This window comes from Dasypus novemcinctus, chromosome 10 (assembly GCF_030445035.2).
Source record: "Dasypus novemcinctus isolate mDasNov1 chromosome 10, mDasNov1.1.hap2, whole genome shotgun sequence".
Classification (NCBI taxonomy): domain Eukaryota; kingdom Metazoa; phylum Chordata; class Mammalia; order Cingulata; family Dasypodidae; genus Dasypus; species Dasypus novemcinctus.
In genome coordinates, this window is record NC_080682.1 from 45,091,697 (window position 1) to 45,102,152 (window position 10,456).

General features: G+C 57.9%; 1 protein-coding gene across 1 annotated transcript; it reads left to right on the forward strand.

The window, feature by feature from the left end:
* Positions 1-1,693: 1,693 nt before the first annotated feature.
* PEX16 (peroxisomal biogenesis factor 16) lies at positions 1,694-10,060 on the forward strand. Its single transcript, XM_004457891.5, has 11 exons — positions 1,694-2,774; positions 2,978-3,013; positions 3,761-3,837; positions 4,216-4,349; positions 4,482-4,582; positions 5,316-5,396; positions 5,485-5,637; positions 5,749-5,821; positions 6,018-6,137; positions 9,305-9,369; positions 9,889-10,060. Exons 1-11 carry the CDS (start codon positions 2,663-2,665, stop codon positions 9,945-9,947), a joined length of 1,011 nt encoding a protein of 336 aa, XP_004457948.2. The 5' UTR covers positions 1,694-2,662; the 3' UTR covers positions 9,948-10,060.
* The last annotated feature ends 396 nt before the right edge of the window (positions 10,061-10,456 follow it).

Sequence of the window (10,456 nt, forward strand, 5' to 3'; positions counted from 1 at the left end):
TGCTGACAAGAATACAAGCGGACACAGAAAAACACACAGCAAATGGACACAGAGCCCAGACAGCTGGGGGGTGGGGTGGGGTAGGGACTGGGGAGAGAAATAAAAAATAAATCTTAAAAAAAAAAAAAAAGTGAGAGAGCTGGTAAGGTCTTGGGCCAGGCTGAGCCTTCAGGAAAGGAGGGCAGTGGGCTAGAGAGGGGAGTTGGGTCTATGGATCTGGTGTTGTCACTCACAATGCTGACCACCCTTGCCTCAACCTTTCCACTCAAGGGAAACAGGTACAGAGATGCTGGCTGGGCCTTCAAGGGGTTGTTCAGGGGTGTGCAGGGGGAAAGGGTGCTGGTCCTTTAGGCCTGAGACCGGGTTTGAGCCCAGCTCTGCCTAAGACTTGCGGTATGACTTCGGGCCAGTCAGCTCCCGTCTGTGCCTCAGTGTCCTCATCTGTATCTGCTGGCCTGGCCTGTTTCTCTTTCACTTTTACTCCTGCTAGAGAGAAGGAGGAAGGATCCAGTGCAACCTGCCCAGAGGTCCTTTCAGCCCAGTCAGGTCCAAGCAGAAGCCCAGCAGGGAGGGGCTTCCTCCTGCACACAGCTACCCACACAGGGCTACTCTTTGTCTCTGGGCCCTTATCAGGTCCGGGATCTGGAGAGGAAATTCAGGCAGTGCTGCCAAACTGGCTGGGCCCAAGCTCCCCTCCTAGGAGGGTGGGAGGAGGTACAGGATCCAGGTCCAGGGCCCCCTGGCGCATTCCGTTCTAGTTCTTGGGAGGTTTCTCCTCTGTCCTCCATGCCTGCCCCCTCCCTAGAAGCACAGTCCTAAGGGCTGCCAGCCCTGGGAGTGCCAAGAAATCGCCCACAGCTGCACAGGAAGGAGCGGTCAATGGTGAGGTTTGGGGAACAAGTTCATTAAGATGGTGGGGTGAAAGAGCCCCACGCTGAATGCTCTGGGCCTTGGTCCTAATCTGAGTTGTTAGGTTGCCTTCTAGCCAACTGCTCTTGCCAGGTGCTGTGGGCAGTGGGAGACAGGGAACTTCCATGGGAGGTCTGCCCTGTGGCCCATTTGGCCAGTGCCTTGCTGTGCAACCTGGGAAAAGTCCTTTCCTCTCTTTGGCAAAAAGAGTTGTTAGCAACCTGACAAGGTTGTTGGGAGGAGTCCTATGAGTGAGTCTGACACCCAGGAGGTGGTGGAAAATGACGTTACTGATGCCCATGCCCACCTCCTCTCTTTCCCCAGAGTCCTCCAAGAGCTTTGCCTCTCTGGGGGCGCTGGGCACATCTTCCTGGGTCTTCATTCCTTGGCATGAGTAGGGAGGGCAACTCTTATTCCCCACCTGATATTGAAGAAAACTAAGCTGGGGTAGGGGTGGGGTAAGGTGGGGTAGGAAGGGCTGTCATTTCCTGGTAAGGTGTGTTGCTTAAAACTCTGTGGTCAGACAAGACCAGGATTCGAAGCTTGAGTAGGTATTCTTAGGCAGATCCTCTTCTCATCTAGAAATATCTGGAGAAGGGGACTGGGTAAAATAACGTACTGCTAGTCTCAGGGTACGGCAGGCCCACCCGGGGGTCCGCAGCGCCTCGGCCTTGCGGTCCCTGGTGCCCCACCCCTCTCCCGGCAGCCAATCAGCGGCCGCCTTCCCCGAGCGGCGGCTCTCGGTTCGCGCAGCTCCTGTCCCGCCACCGCCCCTCCCTGGGAGCCTGTCCAGTTTGCAGACAGAGTCCCGGGAGTCGCCGCCACGGGACCGAGGGGCGCACCCGCGAGGTGGAAAACGCTCTGAGACTGCTTCTCAGACTGAGTCACCAGGACCAGGTCTGCCCTCAACCCATTTTACAGGTAGGGAAACCGAGGCCCAGAGAAGATAAAGTCCCGCCCCACCTCACCCCGAGCCGAGGGCGGAAGCTCAAGGGTGGAAGCTCAAGGGTGGAAGTGCAGGTGCGCGCTCCTGGGAGGCAAAGCTCGAGCGGGAGCTGCGGTCACTAGCCGGACTGGCCGGGGGATCGAGACTACGCCGTGAGGCTGGACAACCAGCTCCTTGCTGCCTCAGTTTCCCAAATACCACCTTTGGTGGGGGACGGGAGACCGGGCAGCGGCCGAACGCACGCCTGCCGAGACACAGTCCGACCGTCCTTAGACTCTCCCCCGAGCCTGGCCGAGGCTCCTTTCCGCGCGCCACTTCCCGGCTCTTTAAAATCGGTCCTCCCCGTCGGAGCCTCTCGGCGTTCTACTGGAAAGACTCAGGGATCCGGCTGCCTTCTCCAGAATGGACTGCTCGGACTGCCGCCCGAGCGTTCACAGAGCTGTAACTGCGCAGGCGCAAGGCCAGCCAACCCGGAAGGCGGAAGAACCCGGGTCCCACTGCGCTGGAAGGGTTGGGGGCGGAGAGTGTGTTGGCCAATGAGTAGAAGGATCGGAGAGGGCGGGATCAGGCCCGCACTTGCCAAACACTATGTGAGGAGATGGTGGTGGTGGTGGTGGCCGCGGTATAAGAGATGGGGTAAGGGAAGGTTCAGTGGGCTTCACATCATCAACATCATCATTCTGGCCTGCGGAAGTTTAGCAACGGAGAGGCGGGCCTAGAACCGGAAGCAGGAAGGGGTGCGCAGGAAGCAGGGCGCCACGGTCAGCCGTACTGTCGGTCCGTGGAGCTGTCGGTCCCGAGGACAGGATGGAAAAGCTGCGGCTTCTGGGCCTCCGCTACCAGGAGTATGTGACTCGTCACCCGGCGGCCACGGCCCAACTGGAGACGGCGGTGCGGGGCTTCAGTTACCTGCTGGCAGGTGCTATCCTGACCTTTGACCCACCCTTCGGGGCCCTGACCTATAACCCCATTCGTCCCCATGACTGCGGAGTCGGGGTAATGACCGCTGGGCTTGGGAGGTCCCTTCCAAGATCCCGTAGGGTGCAGGGAGGAGACGTCCAGGAGCTCGAAGCCGCAGACTGAGGCGTCCACTCACTGACTCTTTCCGCGCCTTCTCTCCAGGTCGCTTTGCCGATTCGCACGAGCTGTCGGAGCTGGGTGAGTCGGTCTTTGGGGTGGGTGGCCGGGTGGCGACCTAGACCCAGAAGAGCTTTCTGGGGGACGGATTGGGGTGGGCACCCTGGCTGCCTTGGGCTGAAGGCCATTGTCCATTGTCCTGGGCTCTCCATGTGCCCATAGCTGAGAGACATATCTGGAGACCTCGACTGAGAGTGCACTACCAGTCAGGCACTAGGCTAAACACTTTTCCTGCCTTTGCCCGGTTATTCTTCCCTACAGTACTATGAGGTGGGTACTGTGACCGTCCTTACTGCCCAATTAAAGGAACTTAGGGACCAGCCACTGATGATCCCAGAACCAGGATTCGCTCAGATTCCAGGCTTCTCTCACTGTAACTTGTGCGGTAGTTTTTGCCCAAGCGAGCCCTGGAGGTTAAGTCCTGAAAGGATGAGGTGGATTTTGAAAGGTAGAGAATTTCGTAGACAGGCACACGTCCATGACTGGAGCATAGTGGGGAGTTCTGGGCAGCTGGATAGTGGGTGCTGTCTAGGGCAGTTGCTGGCTTATCACTGAGATGACCCATCCTTTCTTGGTACCATCCACATCCACCCAGAAGCATGTTGGGGAGTGTGGAACTCTGAGGAGGTGGCCAGGCAGGTTGATTTCTACGTAGTCGTTGGGTGGCTGAGCGCAGCAGGTGACAGGTGATCCCTGCAGCTCTGGGGAGAAGGTGAGTGGGGTGGAGGCTGCAGAGCCAGCCCCTCAAGGCCACACTCTATCCCTCAGTGTTCTCCGCCTCCAACCTGCTTGTGCTGCTCAATGACAGGATTCTACGGAAGGAGCTACGGAAGAAGTTGCCTGTGGTGAGCATTCTGCCAAGGACCAAGGGCAGGTAGCCCAGAAAGGAAAGCAATAGTAACAAGCAGCTCCCATGTGTAGCATGTTATGATTTCCTAGGGTGGGAGACATGCCTATATTTCTCTGAGCCTCAAACCATCTCATTAGGTGAAGGGTACAAGTGTTAGTGTCCCTGTCTTCACATGAAGAGACCGAGGTTCAGAGAGGTAGAATGACTTATCTCCAGGGCACCCAGCCTCTTAGTGGTGGGGCTGGTAGTTTGAACCCTGGCCTGTGCACTTTGGCTTGGAAAGGGGAAAATCAATGTCTGCTGTCAGAGTCCCCTAGGGGGAGGGCCGGAGACCGGGGAGGGCCCTCTGACCTCTTAGCCTGGGCTTTTGCAGTCGCTGTCCCAGCAGAAGCTGCTGACATGGCTGAGCGTGCTGGAGTGCGTGGAAGTGTTCATGGAAATGGGGGCCGCCAAGGTGTGGGGCGAAGTGGGCCGGTGGCTCGTCATCGCGCTTATCCAGCTGGCCAAGTAGGTTGGGGCTGTGGAGGGCAGGACCTGGGGTGAGCCGGAGCCGGGCCAGCTGTGCAGACGACACTCAGCAGAGTACCCCGGTCCCTGCTGGCTCGCCGCCCCTCAGCCCCGCCCTGCTCCCCAACCCAGGGCTGTACTGCGGATGCTTCTGCTGATCTGGTTCAAGGCTGGCCTCCAGACCTCACCCCCCATCATTCCGCTGGACAGGGAGACCCAGGTACGGCGTCCAGGTAAGTTGCTTCCCTGCTCTGGAGGGGACTGGGCGCATGGGACTCACTCAGGTAGATTTATAACCATCGTGCATACGGTATGACCCATTTGTGGAGCACATCTACCCTCATCAACAACTTTTTCTTCGTTAGCCTATGTTTTACAGAGAAGAAAAGCAAAGGTTAGGTTAGGGACATAGAACTAGAACCCAGGACTTCCAATATCAGAGTCCCACATTCTTTTCCCCGGGCTGAGGAGGACAGAGCCTCAGCAGGAGCTAAAGATCTAGCCAGTTCACTCTGGGCACCCCACAGATGTATCCCTGCGTGGCTTCGGGCACCTCACCTGTGGGCCTCTGGGTCTTGCTCTCTGACCTTGAACTGGGGCAGACCTTTGCCTCTCATTGTGGTCATGTTGGGAACAAGGGACCTGGCTCCTCTGGGCCTGTGATCCCCATAATTGTGGTCACATCGTGGGGCTGAGCCTTTCTACCCCTGCTCCAGGCCCTGGGAAGCCTGAGTTCTTGGCTGGTTCTGGCCACAAATGATGCCGCCCTTTCCCCAGGGCAGAGAGGGCTGCAGAATGCCTCCCGCTCTGTGGAGCCACCACCGTGTCCTTGACTCAGCTGCTGCCTTAGGACAAGCTCATCCGTTCTTCCCTTACCCTGGCAGCATTCACTGCACACATGTTCTTTGCAGGCTCCGCTGGAACCCTGTCCCTCTGACAGTATGGCCTTCTGTCTATCCCTGCTAGGTGGCGACGCCAGTGCCGGCAGCCAGGAGCAGTCCTATGTGGGGAAGCGGTCAAACCGGGTGGTGAGAACCCTCCAGAACAGTAAGTGTAGACCACCGTAGACCCCTGTCCCGGCCTGGCCTGGCCTGGCCTGGGCCCGGCTTGCTCACCAGCCACCCTTGTGTTCTAGCTCCGTCCCTGCACTCTAGGCACTGGGGAGCCCCCCAGCAGCGGGAGGGGCGGCAGCAGCAGCAGCAGGAGGAGCTGAGCATCCCCCCTACCCCACTGGGGCTGCAGGAGACCATCGCGGAGTCCTTGTACATTGCCCGGCCCCTGCTGCACTGTATCCTTAGCACGGGGGTGGGGGAGGCTGCACCGCAGGGGGGCGGTAGGGGGGCCAGCGGACAGGGGCAGGCCCGTGTGCTGGAGACCTCCTTGACGCCTTGGCCGTCAGTGCTTAGCCTGGGCCTGTGGGGCCAGCGGTCGTGGAAACCCTGGCTCCTCTCTGGTGTTGTGGACGTGACCAGGTGAGCCTGGCCCTGCCCAGAGGTTTCCCTCCCTCCCTCCCAGGCTTTCGGCCTCAGGCCAGGCCTCCCCTAGTGGGGCAGTGGCTCCTGCTCCCCCTTTGCTGCCCCTGGGGACACCCAGCCCATGGCCCCTGCCCTCCCCTGGGTGCAGATCATGCCCCTGGCCCTGACGGTGGCTCGCCACCCGCCCCCACAGCCTGAGTCTCCTGAGCGACAGGAAGGGCCTGACCCAGAGGGAGCGGCTGGAGCTGCGGCGCCGGACCATCCTGCTGCTCTACTACCTGCTGCGCTCCCCCTTCTACGACCGCTTCTCCGAGTAAGGACCCACTCCCCTCCCTGCAAGGCAGGCCCACCCTCAGCAAGGGAAGGCAGCAGGTGCTGGTGCTCCACCCCGTTCCTGCCTTTCTTTCCTCCCTTCTCCCTCCCCTGGGGGTGCAGCCTCTCCCTCTTCCCCAGGTGCCAGCGCAGCCCTTCCCTCAGAGCTCCCGGCCCTCAGCCCCTGTGTGCGGGTGCTGGGTGGGTGGGAGGCACCGAGGGCGAAGGCGACGGCATTGCCAGGAGGGCCCACCCGGTTGGTGGTGGGTGCCACCTTCCGCCACCCCCCAGCCTATTTCCACATCTTCCTATCAAATAGTTTGGATTATTCCACTTCTCAGAAGAGGCCGTTGAGGTTCGGAGAGACTGGGCGCCTTAAACAAAGCCACCCAGCTAGCCAGCGGCAGAGCCAGATCACAAATCCATGTTCTCTCCAGCCGGTGCCTGCCTTGCTGAGCGCTCCCTCCATCACCCAGGGGGGCCCAGACCCACTGGGGCTGGGGAGGGCTCAGGGCCAGGTCTCCCAAAGAGACCTGAGGAGGGGGCTCCCTGTGCAGTGTCTGGGGCTGAGCGATGGGCTGGAGGTTCCCAGGACCCCCTTCGTCTGGGTCTTAAGGACTGAAGTGTTGACTGGAATTGTATTGAGGTCACACAGCCTCTTTTTTTTGCTAAAACAAGTAGGAAGCAAGCATATATCATATTGAATACTACAGTGAAAATAACCTCTGGCAGTTCCTGCTATTTTCAAATAAGTTTGAAAGCTCATAGGTAACCAAAGCCAAATCCTATTCCATACTCACAAAGGAAACATTCCAGAGCCTTCCATGCATCATAGGACCTCACTGGAATGGAGAACGTTTTAAAAATAATGTGTTTTTTTTTTTTTAAGATTTATTTATTTATTTCTCTTCCCTTCCCCGCTTCTCCCCTCCCCCTTGTCTGCTCTCTGTGTCTATTTGCTGTGTTCTTCTATGACTGCTTCTATCCTTATCAGCGGCACAGGAATCTGTGTTTCTTTTCGTTGCGTCATCTTGCTGTGTCAGCTCTCCATGTGTGCGGTGCCGTTCTTGGGCAGGCTGCACTTTCTTTCGCGCTGGGCGGCTCTCCTTACGGGGCGCACTCCTTGTGCGTGGGGCTCCCCTACGCGGGGGACACCCTGTGTGGCACAGCACTCCTTGCGCACATCAGCACTGCACATGGGCCAGCTCCACACGGGTCAAGGAGGCCCGGGGTTTGAACCTTGGACCTCCCATGTGGTTGGTGGACGCCCTCACCACTGGGCCAAGTCCACTTCCCAATATATGTTTTAATCTATAAAGCCTGAAGCTACATCGGAAGACCAAATGAAATAATTAAATGCTTCCCTCCTGTGTAGCCTCCCTGTTTGCATGACAGCTGTAAATGCAGACTGATGCAGGAAACTGGTATTGGCAAATCACATACCACAGGTGACTGGCATTGCCTTAGGTCAGTGGTCTAGGGACATTTGCCAAGGGCTAGAGACATTTTTGGCTGCTGCAGCCTGGGGAAGGCACAGTGCGACTGGCAGTGAGTGGGTGGAGGCCAGGCATGCTGCTAAATGTCTTATAACGCACAAGATAGCGACCCCCTCTCCCTCCAAACCAAGAACTTCTGGTTTAAAATTCCAGTAGTGCTGACGCTGAGACACCTGCCTTAGGTGATAGGGTTTTCTTAATTGGCCACAGTTCTTCATGAGATTCTGATAACCATTTTCCCACAGGTTTACAAAGGTAGATGCATTCTTGGAAAACTAGAAAACATTGTACACAAAACTGAAAATGTCACTTTGTTTTTAGATAGGTTCTAAGATCATAACATTATAAACTTCACTTTTCACTCATCTGGTGAAATAACCCATAGTAAGTTATTACTTCAAGTCTTAAAATGTAAAAGTGTGATGGGAATGGAGGACTTTTAAGGAGATGGCATCTGCAGAGTGGCTCCTCAGGCGGCGAGGCCTCCCACCTGGCTTGCTCTCGCCCAGCTGGCCAGCCCGGCGCCCTCCCTAGAACAGTGTCCAACGCCGACAGAGGTCCAGCCACCTGTTGGAAAAATTCTTGGTTTCCCCCAAAGGACAAGGAGCAGGGTCCTGAGGGGCTGTGGGGTGCAGTCTGGGAGGGGAGCAGCCCTCCTGCCCAGGGAAACAGTGTGTCTTGGAGCCAGGCTGCCTGGGTCTGAAGCCTGGCTCAGCCACTTCCCAGCTGTATGGCCTCAGGCCAGTTATTGAACCTCTGGGCCTCAGCTCTCCAGTCTGTAAAATGGGCATGGTAACACTACCCACCCGCCATAGGGTTGTTGTGGAAGTTAGAATTACATTGGATAGTGCCTGTTACAGAGTAATCACTTTTTTTCCTATCTGGTCACGTCACCCATCTTTTTTGGTGTGCCGCTATGCCGCGCAGGGGCCTGTGCCTGTCCGCGCCTCCTCTCCGCGCAGGTCTGGGGCATCTTTTTTCTGTTGTTGCCAGGAGGTCCCGGGGATCAAATCCAGGACCTCCATATGGTAAAAAGAAGCTCAATTGTTTGAGCCACAGCCGCTTCCCTATAGTAATCATTTCAGGAATGTGTTCTGTAATAATTTCTGTCATCACCATCTCTCTGGGCTCCCCTTTGGAAAACCCCCATCCCTCAGCAGACGAGGCCTGGGCCTTGCGCCTTCACTGTGCTTCTGGGCTCCCAGCACTGTCCCCTCCTGGGGCCCTGACCACGCTCACTGCTGGCTTGTGAGGTTTCCATGTGGCTCAGCTCTTCTGCCAGACGGGGGCTTCTGGGGGAGCAGGCGGGGAGGTAGCGTCCCCTCTTGAGCTCCCCACCCTCCCTGCCCTAGCCCTGCTCCCGACTTGGCACTCAGGCAGCAACTGTTAAATGTCAGTGGAAGGAAGGGGGAAAAGAGCAAGGGATGAGAGGAGGGTGTCTGAAGCAATACTGTGAGCAAAACACCAACTGGAAGCTGAGTGTGACCCTCCCAGGGCCGTGGCTGGGGGAAGGTGGAGCCTCTTGAAACAGGCTCTGTCCTCCCTCTGAAGTTGCTTTTTGTCTTCTGGGACCCGCTGCCTTTTAGTAAGGTGGTGCCGACTTTGAGCTACCTCGTTTTGCAGAGACCCAACCCCCTACTCAGCATGCCCCCCATATATCTTGTCCATCCAGGGCGAGGATCCTCTTCCTGCTTCAGCTGCTGGCAGACCACGTCCCCGGCAGTGGCCTGATCACACGTAAGCATGGCCGGGGTGCTCTCTTCTGGAGGCCCCCTCTCCCTCTGCTTCCCTTGTAATCTGAGGCTTGGTACATTCAGGGGAGGAAGCCAACTCAGGGTTGGGTGACTTTCCTGGGCGTGGGCCAGGGTGGCTGAGAGTCTCAGGGGTGGTGGGAATGGAACGTCCACACTGGCTTTCAACCTTTTTCCTGCCTCAGTATCCCGAAGCATCTTGCCTGGGCAGGGGAGCTGTCCCCACACGGCAGAGTGGCCCTGTGGGTTGGGAGAAGTTGGGCCTGGCTCAACCCTGTCAGCATCTATGGCTGTAGCAGCCTTTTGGCTTCCCTGAGCCTGAAGGTCCTCGGCTGGAAGTGGGACAGACGCCTGCTGATGCCACCTCCCTGAGGGTGCAGAGCTGGGATAATCACCGAGCTCCCAGCCACGCAGACGCGAGGAGCCGTGTTTGGGTGGCGGTGGCTGGGAAGGACCCCTGGGAGAGCAGAGCCAGCCTGGAGTCTATTTGTTCTTCTCTCTGCAGGGCCGCTCATGGATTACTTGCCCACCTGGCAGAAAATTTACTTCTACAGTTGGGGCTGACAGACGTCCTGGGGGTGGGGCACTGGGAGGGGCTGCTGTGGGCAGGGGGTGGTCCAGCCCACAGTCCCCTGGTCCCTTCTTGCATAATAAAACTGACTGGCAGTGTCCAAGCATGTTGGTCCCTGGCTGGACTCTCACACCCCCTCGGCCCCGCCCGTGCCCCAGTGCCCTCTGGACTTTGAATAGACTCTCCGGTGGTGGAGCTCTGCAGCGCCCGCCTATCACCAGATCAAGAAGCCCCTGCCAGGCCTGGGCTCCCAGTTCCTTGGCCACAGAAAGCTGTACGTTGGCACGTGGACGCCCCAAGGCCTTGCCTTTGCAGCGGCAGGAGCAAACCTGGCTTCTCTCACTGGTCCAAGTTGAAGATGGACGAGGCTGAACCTAGACACGTGTCTTCTGGCGGAGCCTCCGCCCTTCCCTTACTCTCTGCAGGGCCTATTGCTTACGCAGCCTCAGGACACAGCTCCCTGTGGTGGAGCCTGCTGACTGCTGGGCCTGGCGCCCGGGCA